General features: G+C 43.4%; 1 protein-coding gene across 4 annotated transcripts in view; it reads right to left on the reverse strand.

Moving 5' to 3' along the window:
* Positions 1-320: 320 nt before the first annotated feature.
* UPP1 (uridine phosphorylase 1) overlaps positions 321-26,199 on the reverse strand; it is a 33,798-nt gene continuing 7,919 nt past the window's right edge. The window contains exons 1-8 of one of the 4 annotated variants that reach the window (XM_019541137.1): positions 19,443-19,565; positions 16,342-16,409; positions 11,305-11,422; positions 10,027-10,185; positions 8,888-9,002; positions 5,893-6,102; positions 4,648-4,794; positions 321-802 (exon numbers count right to left, since the gene is read on the reverse strand). In XM_019541137.1, coding sequence (XP_019396682.1) covers positions 663-802; positions 4,648-4,794; positions 5,893-6,102; positions 8,888-9,002; positions 10,027-10,185; positions 11,305-11,422; positions 16,342-16,394 — 942 coding nt within the window. In that variant the 5' untranslated portion in view covers positions 16,395-16,409; positions 19,443-19,565 and the 3' untranslated portion in view covers positions 321-662. Of the gene's footprint in view, positions 803-4,647; positions 4,795-5,892; positions 6,103-8,887; positions 9,003-10,026; positions 10,186-11,304; positions 11,423-16,341; positions 16,410-16,679; positions 16,700-16,719; positions 16,755-19,442; positions 19,566-26,199 lie in introns of those variants that run through there. The other 3 variants (XM_019541141.1, XM_019541147.1, XM_019541154.1) reach the window with 3 other exon arrangements.

Genomic DNA, 26,199 nt, shown 5'->3' on the forward strand with positions numbered 1-26,199 from the left:
TCCATGTGCTTAAGTACTTTGCTGGAAGGGCATGGACTTAATTAAGTGCTTTGCGAAATCACTGCCTGAGAGCTGAGGGCTCTCACAACAGCTTAGAATCAGGTCCTTAAAGCTCTGGCAATTCAGTCCATGCTTTTTCGCTTCTCAAACCATAATTAAAATATGAGAATGATGTGTCCGACTTGTCACAGACGAAACACTAAGGACTTCTTGACGACATGGTTACCCAAGTTTAGTTGTACGAAGTGAAGTTACAAAAGGCAATTTTAAGAGCTGGCATGACATTTTGATACAACGAGGAATGTAGCAATTTTTTTTAAATGTATTTTAATTTTTGGCTTTGCAAGTCCTTTTAAAGAAGTATGCTTTATCTTTTCTTACAGCATAAATAAATTAAAATCTTATTTTTATATAACATAGGACCTGTTGTACAGAATTAGCCTATTTTAAAGTACAGAGGTGAAAAATATCCTATGCCTCCTATAATATATATAAGCTAAAACTTCATTTAAAATAACTCAGCCTATTCTCTTACTGAAGCATACTGCAAAGAAAGTATTCATCTGAATACTATTTGGTAGCATATAAGCTATTGGAAGCAAGAGAGACTTTTATGGAGAAAGACTGGCCTTCTGCTTATAACAAACAGAGGTGCAGGTACTTCACACCTTCCCAAGGTACTTCTTAATAAAGTGTCCCACTAATTTCTGTGGTCTCTGCTGATACTCCACAAGTACATCATGAGGGGTGTTGATCTGATCCCCTTCAAATCGATTCAGCAGTGTGACGCACACCACAGCAGCTAGAGATGATAAAGATGGCATTAGTTAGAAATGATAGGTTACTAATTTCACAGTGAAAAAACATAAAGGCATCTTCTATTCCTACAACAAACCAAGGCATCAAAACAGAGGGAGAGTAAATAGGCAGGGAAACAATGACCCAGCAGAGGGTACAATCAGTTCACAATCAAACTCGCCCATTAAAATAACTAGACCAGCATGCTTTATATATATACATACATGTATATGTACATACACACACACACACACACACGTGCTTTACTAACTGCTTTTGAAAGCTACCAGGATATTAATAAGTCAGAGGCCCATTCTGAAAAAGTGTTGCTGCTGAATTATTATAAACTTTTTCCAAAGAGGATTTCTTTTTCAGTAGGCATTTGAAGCCTGCCTGGCTAAACGGCTAAATCCTTTTCCCCTTTCCACATCTAAATGGCATGTATGCAGCCCTGTACCTACAGTTTTTGCTCACAGTTTTGAGGTTTAGCTCTGGGCATGCAAGTATGTGCCTAATGAGATTGTTTGGCAGTGCTGCACTGTGCCTCAGCACGTATGCAAGAACTCATGATTGGCTGGGTTCCTACACAAGGCCAGGTAAGTACTGAATTTTAGTTGAGCAAAAACCACAAGAAGGAGGTGGGGCAAAGTCTCTCCTACCATTTAGCCCAATAGTCTAGTGTTTACAGCACATGGGAGGCGGAAACCTAATATCTAGTTCCCCACCCAGCCAGAAGCTGTTTGAATGTCTAACTCCTGCTTTACAGGGAAGTACTCTAACTGCCAAGCCAAGTTTAAACATGACTCAGACCCCACTTCAAACCTTCTCTTGAAGCTAGGCCTCTGGACAGCCAGCCGAGAGAGGGAGATATGTGACATTTGGAGGAAGGGTACAAGCCACAGGGTGTGCCTCAGTGAGATGGATGTTGCCTTGGATAGAGAAAATCCTAGATCCTACACTGGACCTTTGCTCCCCGTGGGGCAGAACATTCTCTACTGCTCCCCATCCATTTTATCCAATGTGTAGTTAATGCAAGTTGAAATGGGTCAGCTTTAAGAGCAAGTCTAGAGAGAAGCCTGTGGCTAGTGCATTGTGCTGGGAAGATGATGTGAAATCAAAAACCCATGAGGAGGCCTAGAACCTAGGTCATTTGCTCTCCGAGCAAGTATACATGCAGGGTAATTCTAGTTCACCACAAGGCAAAATACAATCCCAAATTGTGTGAGTGCCCAAAACTACAATTAGGTGGCTATTTATGCCATTTAGACACACCCTTGGCACTCAACTTGTAATAAGTTTTTTCTTACATCTAGTCTGAAGTGATCTTTGGTCAGCTTGTGCCCATTATTTGTAGTTTTCCCCTGGGGAGCCTTGGTGAATAGTTGTTCCCCCAGGCCCTGAGGTACTCCCCTGATATACTTGTAGGCTATTACTGGATGAAAGCTGTGAAGGTGTTTGCAAAGACCTTCAGCCAGATCGGACCGTTCCAGGAGGTTCCTGGTCGAGATACAAGACCTCCACTTAATTCAGGAGGTGCACAGTCCCACCAGAGTTAATGATCCTGGCCATAGGCGATGACCTGGTAAGGGGCCTCCAGGTTCTTGACCACCTGGGTGATAGTGATCATCGCTTGCTGGAATTCACCATCCAGTGCAGGGTGTGAAGGGCCTGCAGCAAGGTGGTAGCCCTAGACTTCAAGAGGGCCAACTTCAATGAGTTGAAATTAGTGGGAGAGGCGCTGGGGTTCTCGAGAGCAGGGGAGCTCAGTGCCCAAGATGAGTGGTTGTTCCTTAAGGAGACAATACTCAGGGCCCAAGGGGTGACCCTCCCAACAAAAAGCAAGGGGGGCAGGAGTGCCCAAAAGCCCCCATGGCTCACCAAGGTTGTATGGGAATGCCTGACTGCCAAAGAGATACATTTGCATCCAAAATCAAAGATAAGAAAAAGTCCTTTTTCAAATATATAGGGAGGATGAAGAAAGCACCGGGAAATGTGGAGCCCCTGCAAGATCCTCTGGCCAATCTGGTGGTTGCGCCAGAGGAGAAAGCAGACCTCTTTAACCAATTCTTCACCTCCGTTTTCTTGTGCAGGGCCTGGGACTTCCCCACCGTGATGCAAGACGGACTCAAGGGGAACGCCTCCAGACCTCAGGTTAGAGAGCTTTTGGAGGGGCTGGACGTGTTCAAATCAGTGGGTCCAGATGCTCTCCACCCCAGGGTGTTGAGGGAGCTAGCAGACATTATTGCAGGGCCCTTGGCACAGCTTTACAAGCACTCATGGTGCTCGGGCCAGGTGCCAGATGATTGGAAGATAGCCAATGTGGTCCCCATCTTTAAAAAAGGGAGGAGAGAGAACCCAGGCAACTATAGGCCCGTCAGTCTTACCTCAATCCTAGAGAAACTCTTTGAGAAGATCACCATGGCACACATCTGTGATGGGCTGGCCTCACGGGTGATACTCAAGGGCAACCAGCACAGTTTCATTAGGGGCAGGTCATGTCAGACCAACCTGCTTGCCTTTTATGATCAGGTCACAAAAGCAATGGATGCAGGTGTCGCCGTGGATGTATTCTTTCTGGACTTCAGCAAGGCCTTTGACAACGTCTCCCACCCCATCCTCATTAAAAAATTGGGCAACTGTGGCACTGATGCCTACACAGTCAGATGGATTGCAGATTGGCTGAAGGGTCGTACTCAGAGGGTAGTGGTGGATGGGTCATATTCGACCTGGGGGGAAGTGGGCAGTGGAGTCCCCCAGGGCTCGGTCCTTGGGCCCACGCTGTTCAATCTCTTTATCAGCGATTTGGACAATGGAGTGAAAAGCAACCTGTTTAAATTCGCTGATGATACCAAAATTTAGGGTGAGGTGAGCACGCCAGTAGGGAGGGAAAGACTGCAGCAAGACCTGGATAAGTTACAGGGGTGGCCTAACAAAAACAAGATGCGTTTCAATACTGACAAGTGCAGGGTGCTGCACTTGGGCAGCAGTAACCAGCAACATGCTTATAAGATGGGAAACTCCCTTCTTGAGAGTATGGAGGCAGAAAGGGATCTTGGAGTCATTATTGACTCCAAGATGAACATGGGCCGACAATGCAAGGTCACAGTTGCATCTCAAGCAGGTCCAAGGAGGTGATCCTCCCCCTCTATGTGACGCTGGTCAGGCCACAGCTGGAGTACTGTGTCCAGTTCTGTGCGCCACACTTCAGGAGGGATGTGGACAACATTGAGAGGGTCCAGAGGAGGGCCACCCGCATGATCCAGGGACAACAAGGCAGACCCTACAATGAGAGACCTGAACCTGTTCAGCCTTCACAAGAGAAGGCTGAGGAGGGACCTGGTGACAGCCTATAAACTCACTAGGGGGGACCAGAAGGATTTGGAAGAGACCTTGTTTCCCCTAGCTCCCCCTGGCATAACAAGGAATAACGACCATAAGATGTTGGAGAGTAGGTTTAGATTAGACATCTGTAAGAACTACTTTACAGTCAGGGTGGCTAGGATCTGGAACCAACTTCCAAGGGAAGTGGTGCTGGCTCCTGCCCTGGGGGTCTTTAGGAAGAGGGTTGATGCCTACCGGGCTGGAGTCATCTGAGCCCAGTTTTTTCTCCTGCCCTGGCAGGGGGTCAGACTTGAAGATCTGCAAGGTCCCTTCCGACCCTACTTCTATGATTCTGTAATTGCATAGCTCTAGCAAGCATCCTAAAATGAATTTAACATGAACGATAAATTGCTGAGGTAGTGTTATCATAATTTTCTACTGTAATTTACTTAATGTTTGTTTTCAGTTCACTAGTTTAGTCATTTTTGTTGTAAAAAAAATTGAATAAAATGGCATGTAATCAATTACCTTTGATACCACTAAGCTTACACATAGCAGCAAAAACTGACGATTCCATCTCAATGTTTCTAACTCCAGCATCGTATGCTTCCTTCAAATACTGCAGTTTCTCTTCTTCAGTGTAACTGCAGATTGCACCATCTAGACGGGCTTGGCCTATCAATTAGATGCATAGAGACTTTTTTCATATTGATGAAATCAAGGGACAATTCCAGACTGCAAGGGCCACATGGCTGTTACACTCTAATACATCCATCTCAATTTATCTCTGTGTTGCTTAGCTTTTGCACATGAAAGACAGTGGATAGCACAGTCCATGACTGGAACTCCCAAGCTTTACAGTAATAGATATGATACTAATATTAGTGGAAGTCGTTTTTATTCATAATTAGGAGACAATTTGAAATGGGAAAAAAAATCAACTAAATTCTCACATCTACACACAAGGAAATGTAGGACAATCTCCCAAGTGATAGACTTTTAATTGATTTTAATTAATTTTAATTGAAAGAATTTTAATTGAGGTTATGTTCACTTTGAGCTGGTTTGAGATACTGTGTACATTTGAGCTTAACAGTTCCCTAGAAAAAAAACCCTCCAGACTTATAAATGCTGTTGTGATACTCCCTTATTATATTAAAAGGAGAAACAACTGAAGCCACTTTTGTATACAAGACTTTTTAAGATAAGGGATCAAGAATTTCTTAAACCCAGGTAATACTGGTGCCTGTTTTCTGAAGTGGCTTATACCAGCCACTTGGAGCTTCAACACCAGTAAAATTAGATATCTTCTATCAAGCAATTCTAAGCTATACGCAACCAAGATAAATATAACCTGGTTCTCAAGCTTGTAGCTTTCTGTTTTCAGGAGTTGTACTCACAAACAAGAAAGGGCTTACACCCAAACTCAGTTTCTGTAATACATTTTGTGGCACAAGCTGGAAACCTGCTGCTCTGATTTTCAGCCCTAATACATGAACAATAACTTCACCATCCCTCCAAACTGTGCTTGAAGAAAGGCACAAACTAACACTGCTTTGCCTGGGACTTGCCTTGTATGTTGTTAGTAGACCTTCAGGCTAAATATTCCTCCAAGCAATGTCATTCATTTCATTGGAGTCAACAGGTTTGCTCATCTCAAAAGTTGAGAATGTAAGTGCTTTGTTGGACTGGGGCCTTTATACCAAAATAAAGTTGGATTTTCATATGTTGCTGTTTACTAATGTTCTTTCCTTAGTTTATGGTGAGACTTACCTTCATAGAAATCCAAAGTGCACATAGTATTTCCAATAACTGCATTGAACTGAGCTATCTCGTTACTGCACTGCATCAGTTCATTAGCTAGCTGCTCGTCTAGGTCTGTACTGCGAATTACATTCTTTCCTAGTATAAGCTGTTCAAACTGAGGCTTGAAGGTGGCATCTACAGCCTGCCTGGTTATGACCACTGAGCCTGGATCCAGACCTACATTAAAAAAAAAACAAAAAACTTTTTTTTACTGTAAAATATATGTATTAACATAATATACATAAGGTAATTAGCAGTTCAACCTCCTTCTCTGATATAAACAAGATTTTTAGGGCTCAATCCTACTCCTACAGAATTCAATGGGAAAAGTATGGAATCTACATGAGTGAATTCATGTTATTATTACAAGTACTTTTAAAAATTTGTCAGCATGCAAGATGCAACATATCACCAATTTAAAAAAGAGAATGATAAAAAGGCAAAAGTGCCATGTAGTAAAATCTAATAGCCTGATTATCTGACCTACCAAAGACAATTTCAGACTGGTAAGCAAGAAGAAAAGTCACTCATGTCCTATCTCCCTGTGGCAGCGAGTTGCCCCCACAGCTCTCCTGAAAGGGAAAGGGCAGTCCCCACAGGCCCCAAACAAGTTTCCCCACCAGAGCTGGAGCAGGAACCACGGCCATGGCCGCATGAACCAGCTTTACACCAGCTGTTTAATCAGCTGTTCCCTGGGTGGGAAAAAGCCAAGCCAATCGCGGCAGCCAGAACGGCTGCTGCGGGAAGATTTAAAAGCCCCACCGGAACCCGAGGGGTGGAAAGAGCGAGGGAACACACTGGCGTGGAGCGTGCCAGACATGCTGAGGCTCCTGGAGCAGGCAGGAGCAGTACAGCCAGCTTGACGCCGGCAGGCAGAGCAGGGGAAAAAATTGAGCCCCCTGCAGCAGGCTGGAAGGAAGGAGGCAACTTCATACCCCTCTCCTCCCCAGTGTCTATTTTTTCTTACAAACAAGAATAGGAGCAAAACCAGAAGCGCCGTACTCAGAGGTGGTACAGCAGGTGCCAGATGATTCGAGTCCAGCTTGCCAGTCTCTGTAGCGGAAAGGTTACCCGTCGGGGCAGCCTGACAGGTCCCAATAAGACCCACGCTGACACGGGTTCCCCCTAGGCAAGCAAGGTTCGATCAAGCATTATCAAACCACACCGTTGACACCCATCCGGTTGGCGAGTGGATGGGGTGTAGGGGAGGCAGAGCCCCATGGAAAATTGCATCTGAATTGTGAGTACAAATCTTAAAAATTATTCTAGTTTTGGATTTGTGTTCTTCAGCCCTTAATTATAATGCACTAAAAGAAAAAAAAAAAGCTTGCATTTCTTCTTTCCTTAGTATTGGAACAAAGAAGAATGTTAATTATAGCACTACCACACTTGGCTGGATAACTTCTCGGGATACTCCATTATTAAGTGTCTGTCTGCCCTGATCTAAAACTCAACTAGTTATTGGAATTAAACAGGGATGAACAGAAACAAATTATAATTCAGAATCCCTCCAAGTTGCTCAGCTCTGACTTCCTGCCAAACCCAGGACTTCCCAGGCTTTTTATAGCCTCATTTTCCTATGATTCTACGACTGTTCTGTGACCCTTTTCCTAGACTTCCAGCCACTCAGAGTAACTGTGGGCTAGACAAAAACAGAACAGTTAATGAAAAAGCAGAATGGGAAAAAAAACAAGAGAAAAAGAAAAACTTCATATCTTTATACATCGTGACAGGGACAAGCTTGGGGCTGAGTCTCGAGTTGGCCCGGTTACCTGTCTGTATGGGGCAGTTCACCCAGTCTCGCCTGCCATGACTTTGCTGTTCCCATAACTGGTGGAAAATGTGGGAGACTTCCCATTACATACCCTAATTCCAGGGGCACTATCCACCATTCTGAACCTCCCCTACCCAGTGGCCCATGCCTCACAGATGGCATCCAAGATGACACTATGCTCCCAGCCTAAACCTAAGCCAACTTAGTCCTTCATCAGTCCTCTTCATACGCACATTCATACTACCCTCCTCTCACTAGGGCCTCTTGCACTCCACCCCCTCTCATAGGGTCTCTCTCTTGCATGGAAAACTTGTTCTGCCCTGCTCCCTCCCTCTCTCTTGCTCTGTAGGCCTTGGGGCTTTATCTGGATCACACCTCAGGTGGTGACATGCAGTCTGTTGGGCCCCTCCCACAACCCTCACCTGGGTTATGGCCAGCCAATCCACCACACGGAGAGCTAACTCCACCCAGCCCCTCACCAGGCTTCTCATATCCAACACTTGTTCCTTAGGGGGTTGGCCCATGTGCTGCTCTTCAGGCTATCCCACAGCCCTACTCAATCCTTATCAGGGCCCTCACTACCGCCACCTCTCTGGGGCTACACATCTATCCCATCCCTGGGGCCTCTGGGGTCACATTCCCCTGTGGGGGCTCAGGTAGCCACACCCATCCCTGGCCCCCTTATACCCATAGTGTTGTGGGGGCTAGTGGTTATTGAGGCATCCTGACCCACCTTTCACCAGGGAGGTAAGGAGTCCTGGTATTTCAATGGCAAGACAGAGGGAGGGAGCAGTTCAGCCAAGCAATGTCTCTGCCTGGTTGCCAGCAGTGAACTGCTGTGTTTATATAGCTGGCCTGTATTGTAAAATGGCCACCACAACCAGGCTCCTGCTGGCTGCCTGACTCAGCCCTTAACATGGCAGGCACTACAAGTGCACTGCCACAATCATATACAAGGAAAAAAAAGGGTGCAATTTCTTATCCTTTGCAAGTCACTCTTAGCACTAGTTTTATCTATACTGTGCGGACTATAATATTTACTTTCCCAAGATGAGCATTAATTCATTTGTAAAGCTCTTTTAAAAGCTAAATAAATGTTAAACATTTTAATGAGGTATTATTATATCTACAAACCTTAAAGTACAGAATATTTTCATTTAAAAAGAAAGAAATCCAGAGGAAAATTACCTATTCCACCAGAAGTGCCAATGCGAATAACTGTTACATTGGAACACTTGGCATGATGCAACAGTTTGATCAGCTCATGTAACATGATTGCTATAGAGGGAATACCCATACCATGCTGAAACAAAAGCAGAAATTTATGGTGAGAGTTCGTATAAACAGGTGTGGAAAAATAAGAAGTTGGAGCATATTGCTTTCCTGTTATTTTTTGAAGAATTAATTCAAAAGTGTTTTCATACAAACCAAACCTACAGGTCTGACTGGAAGCCTACTGCAGGAAAGATGAAGTAACCTCCCAATGGCCGTGGACACTACATCAGGTCCAGATAGGTTCATTTTGAAATGCCAAATCCCTGCCCTAATTCTTCACAGTTACATGCCTACACAAAGCTTCTATATAGTTCAAGAATAATGCTTACACAAATTTCTAACAATCTGGAAAGATGGCAACTATAGCTGTCCTACAACTTCACAAAAGGCAGAGCTTGTGGTATAAAGCACTAAGTTCAGCAAGCCAGAATCTCCCTCAATTTGTAACACACTAAGTTTAAGTCATAGTTGGAAGGGAAGACAGCAGAAGACTCATAAGACCAGGGGCTGACATGGCAGGTAAATAGTGTGGTTTCACGCAATGATTAAGTGACACAGACTGTCTTTGCACTCTTCAATATCCAACTCTGGATCTATCCTGGGTGAGATACAGACATCTGTCCACTGCTCCACAGAGATCTGTTCTCCCATTTCAAGTCCAGCAGGGGGACACTGCAGAAGCCAGGGGTCACTATATCATTGGGACATCCCTGCTGCATCTCCTTTCTCTCTGGAATGTCTGAGACTCTGGGGGCTGAGTATCACCTAGCCATTTTCCTTGGGTAACAGGGAAAGGGAAGCAAGATTTCTCTAAGGCCTTACTGAGCCAGATGGAGCCAGAGATTTTGCACCTCTGAAACAGACCTAGGAATGTGGCTGTAGATCTTTCAGAGGCTACATGCATTCATGCCCAATACCACAAAAATGACTTCAATTAAAAGGGTTACACTGCATATTGGAACACTTCTATTCTTCCAAAACCAAGCCTGCCTTCTTTTAAGAAGAATGAAAATATCATTCTCCCACCATCACTCATAATGTTTGATACTTACACTAACTGATAAGACAGGTCCTGCTTTGTACATGGCATACCGGTCAGTCCCTGCACAGATGTTAGGATGGTCATAGCCAGGGGTCCTGAGTCCAAGCTCTTCAGCTATGTAGGTGATAAAAGCTTTCATCCGTGAAGGGCTTCCTCCAACACATACAAACTAGTGTGGACAGCATTCAACAAAACACAGCTAACATACATGATGCAGTATAACATCAAAGCAGCAGCAAAGATACATGTAAGGATGAAAAAGCTCAAGTTAAATCAAAACTGTTCCTAACTGTGCTTTTTCCATTGTTACAATTTTTATAGGAAGCTATTATGAGAAATGTCTAAAGGCCAGGTTTAAAATAGTTTCAAAGAAGTTGTTCATCATTGCCTTGTTTGCTACTTGCAGCACTTGTGTACTAAAAAGCTGCAGAACTAGGGCAGCTTGTTTACAGACATTTAAAATGAAGTTCCCTCTCCAAGCCAGAGAGGGATTTTTACTGTGAAGTAGGAGATGTAAAAAAGCACCAAAGAGAAATGCTGTGACTAGGTCAATAGGGAAGGCTTTATATCTATCCTGGCAGACTGAGAGGCTACCCAAGAAAGAACCAGAGGCTGAGAGTGCCCTTTCCTAACAGGGAAACAAAGCACTGCCAAACTCAAACTTAAATGCGATTTATTTCTGTCCCCTAATCCCCACAGAACCCATTTCCAGGGCACAGAGCAACTGCCAGCAATGCTGTGTCCTAAAAGACGATGTGAAGTCTCATAGCAGAGTTTGCTGTTGAGGCTCTCTCTCTCTCTGTGGGTTCAAGGTGGTATTTCAGGTCTTGTTCTTGGTTTGGAATGAAGGGAACAATTCCCCGCATTTTGACTTAGGAGAAAGAACTGCCACAGCTGCTACAAAACCAGACTGACATGCTCATGTCATCAACATGCAGAAGATGCTCCAAAGGCTGAAAACACACTCAGTCCCGATCCTGATACATCTCTGGGACTTCAGCCTTGGTCCTGCATTCACTCAAAAACAGGTGGAAGTTTGTTATTGACTTCAGAGGAAATGAGAGAGGAGTCACTATTTGGACCAATACAGAAAAAAGCAGTCAGCTTTGCTAAGCCATAAAACCATCTGAAGATGAAAACACTGTTCCCACTGGGAAGGCCATATCTTCTCTCCAGGCCTTTCCCAGACCGATTTAAACTGCTGTATTTAATTTAATCTCAGGCGTAGTTTAATTTTTTCCTTTCTGATTAAATGTTTCAGCTTTTAAAATTAAATCAAGTATCTTACCTTCACATCTCCAAACATGGCAGGAAAATCCTGGGTACCAGTCCCAAGAGCAAAATGGTACAGGACATCTTCTTTCATTTGCTGAAGGTGAGGGTTGCAGAGATGAATGAGATTCTTTCTGTCATGACAGCAGAACAGTGGAAAATATAAGTTACACACAATATCCTACTTTAAAAGTTCCCCAGGTATGCAAAGACAAGCACTAGATGTTGGGGTATAATCAAAATTAAAGCTGTTTGTGCTATTTTTATTCCATTCTGTTGCATGACTGCATTCACTGGGTCTTTAATCATGTATTATTTTTCCCACAGGGCCTAGTATCACTTGTTAGACAAGACAATGCTCCTCAGGGTTGTGAAGCACTAATAAGTTGTCATCTTCTAGGGGAACAACACTGCTTGAGTTGCGTTTTGCTTGTTTTTCACAGATACGTGCTATGACAGAACCATGTGGGCAAGAACCATGGGTTCCATCCTGGGCTCTGTGGGAAGCTTGGTTCTTGGGGACATTTTTGTTTCTCCCAAATCTTGTGCCCTTCAGCCCTATCCTAGTCTTGTCTTCTGTGGCTGCTGCACCTTTCTCAGCCCCATTCTCCTCATGTATTCTGTCCCTGTCAAGCCAGTTCTATACTTCCTCCACTTTCTTAGCCTTCTTGCCTACCCAGTCCCATATACAACTCCCTCTTCTCAGTCCTCTCACCCAAATAAATACTAGTTTTCTTCCCATAGCCCAAATCCTTATAAGCTCTGTCTCACAGCCCCTAAACCCCCATTTTTCCTCTCTCCTGATTCCAGTCCCACACTACCCTTCCTCTGCCCCTCATCTGATATCAGCGTCCCTTCTTAATAACTCAGACAATCTCGAAACAGCTAACGGATTCTACCCACAATCATGACTGCAAGCTTCATTTTGCAGGTAGGGTAGGCCTTCACTTTCCTGCTGCCTTCTTATTTCTACTTGGCCTACAAGCCCAAGGGCTGTTGGAATAGCTGCTGAATGCTCTGCCATTCAATTGCAAACATCCTGTGCAATATGCTATCTCCAACCCTAGAGAACTGGTTTGAGACACAGAAATGGACAGAAAAGTGATGTAGTGCTGACCTATTATCACCTGTTGGAGCTGATCAGAGACTGTCCTTAAAAGCGGAATGCACATTAAAAAAGGAGAGGAGTTGCTCTACTGGGAGGAAGACATGAAGGATGGGGCATACTACTCTGGGCAAGACAAGGGGAGAGAAACACAAGAAGCTCTGGGTAGGAGGGAAAGTACTAGAACATGCTTTTGTAGCAGGGGATGCATTTTTACTAGGCACAAACTGAGGCTGAGGAAGATGAGATAGGCTGGGACACTCCCCAGTACAAAAGCCTACCAGTAGAAGAATCCTAGACCACTCTTGGGCACCTGACCTCAGTCCAAAGAACATCTCAGTCATTCAAAAAACCTAAAGAAGCACTCCTGCGTGCAGAAGCATAATAAGGCAGGACGAATCCTATCTTCCTAAGATATGCCTGCCCCATGCAAGACTCTCAAGGAAAGTCAGAGCTAGATTATACAGGGCACTGCCTTTAGGAGGTTTGCCATTTTCTAAATGAACTGTAACTTTTGGACTTTGTCTCAAAAATAGAGCCAATATATTTAGAAAACCTGAACAAAACCTCTCTGGATTTGCATGGGATTCCTTGGTCCTGTCACATATCCTGAAGACTTGCATGCTAAACTGAAAGTTCACTCCTTTGTGAAGACTCTAGGGGAGGGCTTCATGGAGTCTGAAAAGCAAAGCCTGGATGTTGGGGACTGTATTTAGAGATCTCAAATTGAAAAGCAGTGCCCGAACGGTCACCAGACTCCAGAGGCTTAAAACACCCTAGGATTCAGCAGTTGAGTCCCATGACTGCAACCTGGTGAGTGGTCAAGGTGGCCAGGTGTTGTACACCTCCAGTGTCTCTATACTTCTATTGGCCAGATCTCATACACCTCCAGCGAAGGGTAGATATAGGGTTGCAGTTGCACCCCTTTCCCCTTTGACTCCTGGTTCACCCACAGTTTAAAACCAACTGCCTGAAAGTGGAAGCAACATTTCTATTCAAGTAGCAGGGAGGAAGTTAACTGACTTTATGGCAAATCTACCTTACTCTTCCCAAACTCTTCCTTCCACAGGTGATAATGGCCCCCTCTTTTTTTAAATGGTCTTGATGTTGCACTAATAAAGCTCCCCTTTCTTCTAAAATATTGTTGTCTTGAGCTGTTCCTGATAATTGTAGTTCCAAATTTCACACCCCTGAAGACTGTTCTGTAACTAGCTAAAAACATTAACTAAGATGTGGAAATAACTTTCAGTGAAGCATTGTCAAGCACAGTCAAAATGTTCAAGATTAAATTGTGCTTCAAGAATCTGAAAGAGAGACATACATTTCATTGTAATGGCTACAGGACTAACAAAATAACATATTTTGATTACTTTTGACTAGTTTGTTGTTTTTTTCTATAAATGATGTATGGTAGAGCAAATTAATGCACATTCCAACATAGATATATTTGTTTTTGCTTCTATCATAAACTGACTAGTATAACCCTAGGCCCCTAACATATCAGTAAAGCTTCTAGTTTCTTTTTAGCTACAGAAAAATATGTCCCGTGTTATACGTAGTAATCCACCATACCATCTGCACCCTGCTGTTTCAAAATTCTGGATCTACCCATGTCACTAGCCACTCACTGTCTTCCACCTCATCTCTTCAGATGAACTGGTCCCCCTGCCTGGCAGCTCCTTGCTCAACCAATCAAACCATTATCTCTATAGTCTCCAAGTTTCCTCCACAATTCTTAGTTCCAGTTTTTCTTTCCCCACTCATCCCAGCCTTACCACAACCTTTACCCCAATCTACTCCTTACACTCCCCTCTTCTTTGTTCTGCTCTACTTTTAGCTCAGATGATTTCTTCCTCTTCACTGCCTGAGCTCCAGTTGCAAAAGAAGAGGAAGCAAGGAATTCCTACTTGCAGTTCAGTTGCCCAACTGTCTGGGGAAAGGGCACATACAGACTGGCCAGCACTACCAGCAGCGAGGGTATGGAGCAACCTCCGTGAGAACAGAATCTTTACAGAACTTAGTGGCAAAATCTCTACTGAGCACACACAAACTGCAATCTTTGTAAACAGCAAAGGTTTAAGACACGGACAGATTTAGACAAGGGACCAGCAAAAGGCCGATCTCTGACAACAATGCCAGACTTTTTAAAAGTCTTTTCTTAAAATATAGTTTATCCTAGCTTTGTTTTTTGTAAATCTCTGAACTCTTTTGGATAAAATTTTCCAGAAAAATATAGCCTGAAGTAAACACCTGGCAAGGAAAATTTCAGAGCAAAGTGTTTCACCTTGGCAGCTATAAGCAACTGAAAAACAGGGTCTTATAGTACAGAATGTCAGGCAAGCTTAATAACAGACTTGCCTATCATAATTAAATATTAGAGCAGAGGAAACTGAGCAGTGATCCATGATGGGAGAGGGTTGGGAGACTGCACCTTTTCACTGTGTGGGGAATGTACAATCTGCAGCAATGTTAATATACAAACGCAGCCATCAAAACACCCCTCCCTCTTACGCTCTTTGGGGGCAGAGGGGCAGGGTTAATGGCCTACACCACCCCATAAATGTCTGGCACTGGAGTCAGACTATCAGATGTGGGAGAGAGGGAAAGGACCAATATTCTCTGAAATTATACTAGGCTGGCTTCAGATGCTTACTGAAAATAAATCCTACTAGGAAAAAAGTTTATAATCATTCAGTAACAACAGAGGTAGCAAGAGGAAAGGTAACTGGAAAGAAGAGAGAGGCAATGCGTAAGAAGAGAAAATCAGATGCACTGAAAGAAAATAAAGAATGTGAAAAAGAACAGAAAGGGAAGAAAAGGCAAAGAATGAGAGAATCAGTTTCCTAGAATTCATCCCATCAGGGCAGTTATTGCAAAGAGGGAGTAGTTCCAAGACATCGACTAAGGAACTTGCAGACAAGAGCAATGGGAAAACCCAGTCACATCCTAATGAAATGATGAGTGGTTTGATCTTTCCAAAGGCCAGAGAACCGTGCAGAGCGTGGCTATGGAAAATCAGCACTCTCAGTCTGATTCTAATTCTTCACACAGCTCAAAATTATTCCTGCTAGATGATCCGGGGCTCCCTGACTTTCTGTAACAGACCAATAACACAGACCAAATATTTGGCTCTGGGGATACATATAAGAAGTTATAAAATTCAAGTAGGATTTGATTTAGAAGCATTTTACATTTTTCTTGCACAAGCAGAAAACCATTCACTTCTATAAGATACCAGCTCTTTTTTCAGTTACACGAATTAAGCTAAGACACAAGTAAATAGACTGTAATACACTGCAAGTGAATATTAAACTACAGAACTTATCCTCTTGCATCTATATACAATGCTTAGTGTATTTCAGGTGCTAGATAGAGAAAACAGAAGTATTTGAACACCAATCATTCATCCTTGGCTTAAGTTTTGTTTTCTTACGCTGAGATTAATTTGCAGTAAAACTGAAATATTTGTTCAAAATCCCCTCTTCAAAAAAAGAAGTGGTTACAACTGGCTCTATTTAAGTCAGTTGTAAAGATCCTCTTGAATCCACTGAAGCCAAAATTTCACCCACTGATTAGCCTACACCAGAAAAGATTCACTGGCATGGAATATCACTCAAGATAATTAGCTGATGCTCCTTATAAAGCAAAGACTGTTTGTAAATCTTATTTCAATTCCTTGAAACGTCAGTATAACTACACCTACATTTACTCTTTTGCTAGTAAAGAAATGTAAAAAAAACAAAAACAAAAAAACCCAACAAAAGTAGCATTGACAATAACCAACATAATTACTTCATCAAATATGTTAAGCATAGACCTGCTGAAAGTCTACATTTAGCCTGTAGGCATTTACCTTTAAAAAAAGAAAAGTGTGTAATGAATGTGTTAGAGCTTTCAGAGTAGTTAAGTAAACTCAAACTAGATAATGAATTTGTTTTTGGTCCTTACTTGGAAGACTGTTCATCCTCAGCCTTTTTTTCATCCGACAGTCCAGGAGCCATTCTGTATAGTTATACCTTGAGAAAGAAAACAATATAAAGCAATTTTAGTTTTGTATGTTCCATTACAGAATAAGACCCTGATTCTGCAAAAGCAGCCATCCCATTTTTTAATTTAAATTTCATTAATTGTAACATAGATAAGGCATCTAGACTATACAGGTATTAAGGTTAACAGCAAAAAGTCAAATAAAAACATTTATCGTAAAGATATTAAAGAACCCAGCTCCTACAAAATAGTTCAACCACACAGACATTTATCCATCTGATTATTTTTTTTAAATAGACATTTAAAAAATTTGTCATAAATTAATGTGGACAGATTTACAATTGCTGCCCATGAATCAGCACTGTAATACAACATAGAAAATGCAGAGAAGCAGCTATCAGTGTTGTCAATTCTGATTTACATATATTCTGCATAATGAATAAGACAAACCACAAAAGTTAGCATATTAACAATACCTGTAAAGGAAGTTTTGCGTTATTGTTCAATTTCCCTTCCCTCCCTAAAAACTTATGACACATACATCCTGTTGAGTTAGTAATAGCTTTCCTTAAAAAGATACCCATGCTTAAGAAAGGAATTCAAGGGAAGAGTGAAATTTTGCAACAGCATTACCAAAGCAGTCAATTCTGAGAAGGAAGCAGAAGAGACCTGAAGAAACAAGCTTGAACTGCTGCACATAAACAAAAGGGAGTGTACAATGTACACTCCCTTTTTTACTGCATTCTGTGTACTGGAAATGCACTGATACTTACCAGAAAATTTCTTTCCTTTATTTAGGGCAACTCAGGTTTAAATAAAGCATAAATATTAAATGTTATTAGTATTAAATAAAAATTGCAGTAAATATAAAAGTAAAAAAATTGTTATTAGTGATAGAAAATACTATGTAGTTATTTATACTCAAGCAGTAGTCCAAATACCTGATAAAGGCGAAAAACACATACTTTGCTATGTGGATAAGTATATTTTAAACAGCCAATTCTTGTTTCAAGTACATGAGAACCCTGAAATCGTACTATTTCCTATATTGGGAAATTCCTAACTCCTACAATGGGAATGTATTTGATTAATAGTTAAGTTTTTATTACATACCAAAAGCCACAATGACAGAGGGAGGAGTTTTTCACAGTTTGATGAGTGCATAAGAGAATAAATGATTAAATTAAATTAATCATGTCATGCCTTTTTCATTCTGGCCCTTTGGTCCCCTGTACTAAAGGGACCAAACCTTATATCAGCAAAGGTGCATGACAGCCTGGATGCATAGCATAATACAAACACACAAAACCAGAATGCAGTAACTAAAAAGAAGCTAACTGAAATTCTGATCACCAGAACAAACCAAGACAATAAACCAACTTCCTGTATGAATTTAAGACAGCCCTCAGATAATGAAGTAGAAGAGTGATATGCCAGAAATTATGAGGCAAGGATTTCTTAGGATGATCTGTTATTAAATTAAACATGTAGTTGAGATAGTTAGATCGGCTTTTGAACGTCTAGCATTCGAAAACTTGTCTAACATTATCTCAACTACATATTTTTCCAGTAAAAGATTGTCCTAAGAAACCCTTGCCTCTATGATTCATTATTTGAGACAGAAGGGTTTCTTAGGCCAATATCTTTTACTGGACTAAATATGTAGTTGAGGTAATGTTAGACCAGCTTTTGAACGTCTTACATTTGAATATCTTTCATTCGAAAGCTGGTCTAACATTATCTCAACTACATATTTAGTCTAATAAAAGATATTGCCCTAAGACAACCTTGCCTCTCAGATAATGAATCAGAGGCAAGGGTTTATTAGGGTGATATCTTTTATTGGACTAGGTATGTAGTTGAGATAATGTTAAATCATTAAATCAGCTTTTGAACTACTTGCATTCAAAAGCTTATCTAACATTGTCTCTACGACATATTTAGTCCAATAAGGGAGATCACCCTAAGAAATTCTTGCCTCTCAGTTAACCAGTCAGATTCATAGAGAAGCAGAGCTGGAAGGGGCCTCCAGAGGTCATCTAGTCCAAAGGCAGAATCATCTCTATCCAAACCATCCCATACAACCATAATCCAAACTCTACAGAAGACTACTGTCAACCCTGACACAGACCTAACACCTTAACCCAGGGGTCAGCAACCCCAGGCACGCGTCCCGAGCACAGCGTGCGAGGCCATTTTGCTTGGCATGCCCAAGCTCTAAGCAGCTGCTGCTAGCCACAGAGCCCAGGCTGCTCCCAGCAGGTGGCTGGGAGGTTGCAAGCCCTGCTGCAAGCAAACTGGGCTCTGTGGGCTGGCTGCAGCTGGGAGGCTACAACAGCTGCTCTGGGCTCCAGCATGTTGGCACTCCGGCACCTTCCAAGGTAGACATTGTGGTTTTTTCAGCACTCTGACCAAAAAACGTTGCCTACCCCTACCCTAACCTGCCACCAGTAAAGCAGGGAACCAACATCCCGCGCCTATGAAATATTGACAATATACGCTCAAGAGATCTCAGGGACGGGGTTATAGCCCTGACCACAGACAAAGGCAACCTCCTCCTCCCCCCCGCCACTGTCCATACCAATCTGTCCATGAGGTAAAATTCCTTCCGGACCCTAAATCCGAGTGGAGGGACAAGATGCTGTAGCCAGGAACCTCTGGCTTTGCAGGAGCATTGGCACAGCCCAGGCAAAGTCCCCAGTCTTGGGGGTGCCAACACCCAACTCCTCTGGAAAGGCTTTAAAAACACCCTGAAATGTAGCAGAAAGGGGTAGAGAGGGTGGCAGGGGCAAGCAGCCATAAGCTCCCCGGGCAAAACTTTGCAGCCGCCCGGAGAGGCGGCGCGGGCACAGGCCTGGGTGCCCGGACAGCCCGGGGCCGAGGACAGGCCGGCGGAGCAGCGCTGGCAGAGACCCACGGCACGGGGAGGGGGCTCAGGGGGCAGCGAGCCGCAGCAGCACGAGCCCCACGTGCATCCCGCCCAGCCCGGGGGTCTGGTCCCAGCCGGGCAGCTGCAGCGGGCCGCGATGGGCGGGATAACCTCCCTCCCCGCCGCCACCTACCTGCAGCACGGGCGCACGGAGCTCAGCTGGGCAGCGGCACCTCCTTCGCGGCCCGGGCGACAGTGGCAGCCGCAGCCCCGCGGGAAGCCGGGCGGGGCCGGCAGGTGCGCACGCAGCGGGTCACTGCCACAGCATCGCCGCCGCCGCCCAGCGCGCATGAGCGCGGCGCCTGGCGCTACCCCCCGGCACCTGCCGGGCCGGGTCGGCCCGGCCCGGGCACTGCCTGCCGGCAGCCCCACCACATTAGCGGCTGTGGGCTAAGGCCATAGTGTCATGCTGAGGAAAAGTTTGGGACGCTCTGGTCTGCACCTTTGGTAATGTGCCATAGTTCGGTGCATTAGGTTTCTAGTGCTAGTGCACAGTAACACTAGTCAGCTTTTTAGTGACGCTAACTGTGCAGTAACCTAATACAATTGTGCGGTAACGTAGCATATTAGCATGGGTTTTGCCCTGCACACTACTGCGGATTTTGCCCCTTTCAGGAGCTGTTTGGTTTGGCAGGAAAATGTGTGAGGGGGAAACATTCCAGTTGTTGCTGGCTATCTCTGCTTTTTCCTTCCTTCTTACTCAGCTTCCTTATGATGCATAAGATCCTTTCAGCCACCAAGCAAAGCAGTTACCACTAATAGTCTTTTACAGATATCCAAGGTTAGGACTGAGGTGTTTGGAAACCAGGAGCCTCTTGCATGTGAAGATCTATGGTTTAGTTTCCTCAGATGACCCCCAGAGTTCTGGAGGGGAAGTAGACTATTGCCAAACGGCTTCCTTCCAACAGCTCACTGATGGTCATTTTTATTCTTACATGCTACGTGACACATGAACCATACACTTAGTCTCTAGCCCTTTGCAGAACAAACGTTTAATGGGCTGCTTCACCACTCAAGGAAGGAAAGCCAATGTCATGCTCAAATCCTTGAAAGGCCTTTGCCTCAGGTCACAATTTCTTGCTTGGAACAAGACACAAAGTGCAAAAATAGAACAGATTAACCAAGGGCTTGTTTTAACTGGGCATGCCTACACATTTATTAATGTACAATACTGACTGCATATTCAATTTTGTACTTGTCTAATCAAGTACTAAACACATGCCCACTAACTGTGCTGTAGCACTGGTGCTCACCATTTTAGTGACACTGCTGTGCAGTAGCTTAATATTGGGCAGTAGTGTATTAGCACTGTTTATGCTGTGACACACTACTGCATTGCGTTATTAGGCTACTGCGCAGTTAGTGTCTCATGTAGATGCACCCACTGTGAAGCTAACCTGAGTTGACTAGAGTATCAAACATACTCAAAAGTTTTGGCATGGCAAATCTTTTAATTCAGCTTGGCTGGCCCAGCAGGAGTAACAGCCAAAGCCCAGGTTAGCACAACTGATCAGCTACTAACAGAATCACTAAGCAGCATGGAAGCAAGGAGCTAACCTACTGCTCATCTTTCTTTGCCTTCTACCGAGTGCCTAGTAAAGACAGGCACGTTCTGTTGCCGTTCACAAGGAAATCATTCTGAAGCTCAGCTTACTACAATGTAAAGTGTCAGAGAAAATTTTGAGTATCTGCTGCCGGCACAGAAGAGCTGGACTGACATGCGGGGTTTGATTCTGTGAGTGGAAAGTTCCAAGGCTCACCCAGTCCTTGCCCCCTGGGTGACCTGCGGACCTGTCAATATTGTTGACCTACTTTCCCCACAGACCCATGCTCAGATTGTGTCAGCTTCTGGCTGAGAGCATGCTCAGTCAGAACCTGACATGAGGTAATCTGACTAGAAATTTCTCTGCGGAGAGGGTTCTGATTGGCTACCAAATTCATATAACCCCTGGGGGGGGAGGGGAGATCGCGCTACCTGAGAGCAGAGGCTGCTGTTGCAGCGACTGTCTCTCAGTCAGGCTTTAGGGCCTACAGATCTCCTCCTTCGCTCTTGTCGCTGGTTCTTTCGTATCACTCGATATATTACACTCGCCTGGCTTCTGATTACTCTCGGTACTGACTAACAGCTACGATTTCGGATCACCCTTTGGACTCTGTTATAACCCGGTTCCAGATCACCGACCTCGGCCTCCTCCACTGACTACGACTCGGCTTACCCTTCTGACCTGACGTCTCAGCTGCATCATCTCCTGGCTTCCGACCTCAGCTTTCTCTTCGACCACCCGATTGTCCACCACCTTGGACTGGTGTCACGCGATTCATCATCTGCGCGTTACAGTTCGTTTTATCGTTGTATTACCCGTTAATGCGCTGTTGACCAGCCCTGGGACTAGGTCTTCGGACTACTCCTCGTGGGCCAACAGACCCCTTTGTTGTGTTGTTGTTCGTACGTTTGCAACTGTAACTGAAGACTTCTCTGCCTACGCCGAAAAGCATAAGTCAAAATAAATCTTTGCATTTCAACCCTCTCCGGTTCCGCCTCTCAGACTCCGCAGCTGCTAATCCCACCTGTCCGTGCCAATAGCCACCACTCGGCCAACCCACCATGACCGCGACCCCAAGCTTGGCTTGCCAGCTCCGCCGGGTTCATCGTGACATAAAGAACCATGGAATATGGTAACAGAAATCTTTGTGTCACACACAAATATAGGATTTTGCGTAGTAACAAAAGAGATCAGAGGGAGCCTGTATAGAAAATTTGTTTCAAGCATGAATGGTGTATGAGAGAATCTGAAGTGTATTGCTCATCACATTTCAGGAAAATTGTGACCTGACCTATTAACTCATTTTCAAACAGGTCAAGCAGAAGTGTATATGGTACCATTATGCCCTCCAGGTGATATATTCCTGGACAATAATTGAAATCTAAAACAAAAGAGGCAGTGCTGGACAAATAGAAATCTGGTAAGGCACATATAAACTGTCTGTCAATTCCACAGAAGTTGCTTTTTTCTATATCAATACATAATGGAGTAAAATATCATTAATACTCCTTCCTGGCATCCACCAAATAAGCCACTGTGACTACTTATTCAGAGTAACCATATAAAATATTTAGTTCACAAATAAAGAATAACCTAGTTTCCATGGATACTCTGATCAAAAAGCACAATGAATAATGCATTTCTCAGAATCTAATAAGTGGTTACTGTGGTAACTTTTGTTTCAATCTCCATTAGAAAATACTATAAAAAATTAAAGTGGGTTTTGAAGCTTTTTTTAGTTAAATATTGAAGCTTGCTCTTGTTTAGGACTTGGAATTATTGCCTTTGGCTTTTTATTCCATTTTGTATTTTAATAATTCCAGAGGAGGACATCAATAAGTGTATGAAATACCAAATGTGCTTTTAATGATCATTTGCAAGGGGGGAAAAAAACAGACAAGGTTTTAAAGATGTAAGGGAAACTCTGATCTGCAAGTCACTTATTCAGCTACTTCTAGAAACCATGCAATACAGAGACTGTAGTGTGGGTAGGACTGTGAATTGCTCAGTTTAATTATGGCTGACATGTTCCTTGGATCAATATGTTAACACAAATCAGAGATTCTTGAAAAAATAAATTACAATTCCCCCCCTGCCAGTTTTAAGACTGTTGAAGAAAAGGGTTAATTTCACCCTTGTTTTCATTTTTGAAAACCCTGGGATTCTCTGTATATACGTGATAGTAAAACTTCCCCAGATATCAATACTCTTCTAATCCATTGTGCTGGCAATTCAGCATACTTGTACAGTTACTGACCTTTATCAACTCACCTTGGCCATGTGGTTTAATTTAGAATGGCAAATTTAGGACACAGAGTGGTTAGGTGTATTTGTTACAGTATTACTGTCCAAGAAAGAAATCACATACAAGATAGATATAGAAATGTATAGGCCCAAATTAGATAATAAAAATTAATCCAGCTTCTGGACACGATGCTTCAGCAGCATTCAGTGTCAGGGGCCACCTTCTGCAGGTACTCCCCTCCATGCTGCTGTAGGGATGAACACCAGCTCAGCACTTTCCCCATGCAACAGGGGAGATAGGCAGTGGTGGCAGCAGAGTCTTGGTGCCCACTCTCCTCTGACCTGGGATGGGTCATTCCAATCCTCATCTGGAAAAAAGTAGTCTATCCCTGCCTTATATACTCAAAACTACTACTGCAGTCAGCAGGCATTTTAGGTACCCAGGGAAGGCGTAGCCCAATTTTATTTACTTTGCTTGTATATATTGACCAGGCAAGAAAAAATGTCTGAATATTTGGTCTTTAGATACATTTTTATACTTTTTAATTCTAGTTAAAAGCTTAAGTGCCATTTAATGGATCACACTATGGGTCCATCTTGCCTAGTATCTTGTGTCACAGTGGCAATGAGTGGATGCTGAAAAGGAGTGACCAAGATTTTTCCCTTTCCTCTCCCACTTGCAGCCTTCAGAATTTAAAGTCCAGCTGAACACTAGATAGTGATAGCAGGAAAAAAAAATCAAACCAAATTGAAATGAAATTTAAATTCTGTAATGGCCCCCCTCTACCTTTTCCCAAGGGAAATCAGAGGAACAGGTGAGAGAGAAGAAGAGTGTTCTGGAGGACTGGGTACAACTGAACAATAATTTCTTTGCAGGTGAATTAGAATCATAGGAAGTTAGGGTTGGAAGGGACCTCAGGAGGTCATCTAGTCCACCCCCCTGCACAAAGCACGACACTCCCCAACTAGATCATCCCAGCCAAAGCTTTGTCTAGCCAGGTTTTGAAAACCTCCAAGGATGGAGCTTCCACCACCTTTCTGGTAAACCTGTTCCAGTATTTTACTATCCTTCTAGCGAGAAAATTCTTCCTAATATCTAACCTAAACTTCCCTTGCTGCAACTTGAAACTCTTGCTCCTTGTTCTATCGTCTGCCACCATTGAGAACAGTTTAGCTCCATCATCTTCAAACCCCTCTTCAGGTAGTTGAAGGCTGCTATTAATTCCCCTCTTCTATAGAATAAATAAATCTAGTTCCCTCAGTCTTTCCTCGTTGTGTACCCCAACCACCTCAGCATTCTTGTTGCCCTCTGCTGGACGCTCTCCAATTTGTCCACATCCTTTCTGTAGTGGAGGGCCCAAAACTGAACACACTGATGGCTCATATTCAGCTTATTGTCCACTGTAACCCTCAGGTCCTTTTCTGCAGAGCTGCTGCCCTTGTTGAGCCTCATGAGATTTCTTTTGGTCCAATCCTCCAATTTGTCTAGGTGATGCATGGAACACAATACCATATAACCATTTCAGTAGCTTAGACAGGAACAGCTGGATTTTTAAAAGAACCCAGCTTCAGTTTGGGTACCTAAATAAAGCAGTCAGATATTCAAAAGTGTTTAGTACGCAGCAGATTTCAAAGCTTTCAGATGGAACTGTTGTATACTGAGAAGTTTGAAACTAGTCGCTTTACTGAAGTGATCACATTTGCTTAGCGCAAACTAAGACTAAGTGTAGCCAACTAAATTTGCAAGGTGAATTTAAATTCATCCTGGATTTTCTGATTCATTTAATTATAATATTTGGATTAGATCTCCATAGGACAGACTGAAATGTGTGCTTCTGCTCTAGCCCTGTTTTCCAACATCAGAAATGACACTTTTACATGTGCTTGGCAGGGCAGTTACCACACTCCAGCAGACTAATTAAGTCTGCTCTAACATGTGCTCTTGTGCATTGGAGCAGCTTCTGCGCTCATGTGTAGGCACCCAAAAAGATCAAATCTACATAAAGTGCTTTACGAACATGGAATGCTGCGAAATGCCTGCATGTTAAATACCAAAGCTAATTAATATTGTAATTCTGGTGGTATTTGGAATCTGTTTATGCAACATAGCTGTATTGTATAGAGATATCCAAACTAGCTAGAAATGAGTTAGCATTGCTGTTGCGAGCAACGTAGCCTCATTAGCATAGAAACCTATATTAGCCAGATAGAATACTGTGCTAAAGTGGCCATTAATGCTCTCATTACCAAAACTAGCTTATTTAGCTAGCTGAGGTGCTGCATGGTACTGCGTGTGCAGACATCCCCTCAACCTGCTGTCCTCTTTGTTTCCACTTGCTAAATCATAGTATAAGTAGCTGAATGTACTTTACATGAAATATTAATATTAGGTATTTAAGAACTGCCACAGGCAGATTATGCAGTTGGGACTAAGAAAGCATGAGATAAGCTTTCTATTCAAATGAAGCGTATTCTGAAGAAGTTTGCCCCTGGTTTTCACATTTAAGTGAGTTAACTATGGCAGAGAGGTTATAGAATGATTGACAGCCAAGTGAATTCATTCATCCCGACTTCCTTTCCCCTGCCCTATTTATTGCACTCTCCTTTTTAAGCAAAACTATACTGGGGCACAAACCACAAAAAGGGTAAGGCTTATGCATCAGAGACACATTTTTAATTACTTGGGAGAACTTAGAGATGGCTGTGTGAGAAGGAAGAAGGGGCAGATCCAGAGGGAGTGCAGTGGCATGGCTGCACCCCCTTTCAGGCCTCTGGGGACTTCAAAAAAGTCCTGAAAACAGAAGAGAATCCTCCCTTCCCCTCTGACCTATCACCTGGACAAGGGAGATGAGATTGATGTCATATATCTTGACTTCAAAAAAACCTTCAATCTGGTATCCCATGATCACCTCTTGGCGAAACTAGCCAACTGTGGCCTTGGGTCCACCATGATCCGCTGGCTGGGAAATTGGCTGTGTGGTCGGACCCAGAGGGTTGTAATTGATGGCAGTCACTCATTATGGTGTCCTGTGACCAGTGGGGTCCCCCAAGGCTCTGTCCTAGGACCCAGATTGTTCAACATCTTCATTAATGATGTGAACA

The sequence above is a fragment of the Crocodylus porosus genome, unplaced genomic scaffold, assembly GCF_001723895.1.
Source record: "Crocodylus porosus isolate Cpor-Errol unplaced genomic scaffold, CroPor_comp1, whole genome shotgun sequence".
Taxonomy (NCBI): domain Eukaryota; kingdom Metazoa; phylum Chordata; order Crocodylia; family Crocodylidae; genus Crocodylus; species Crocodylus porosus.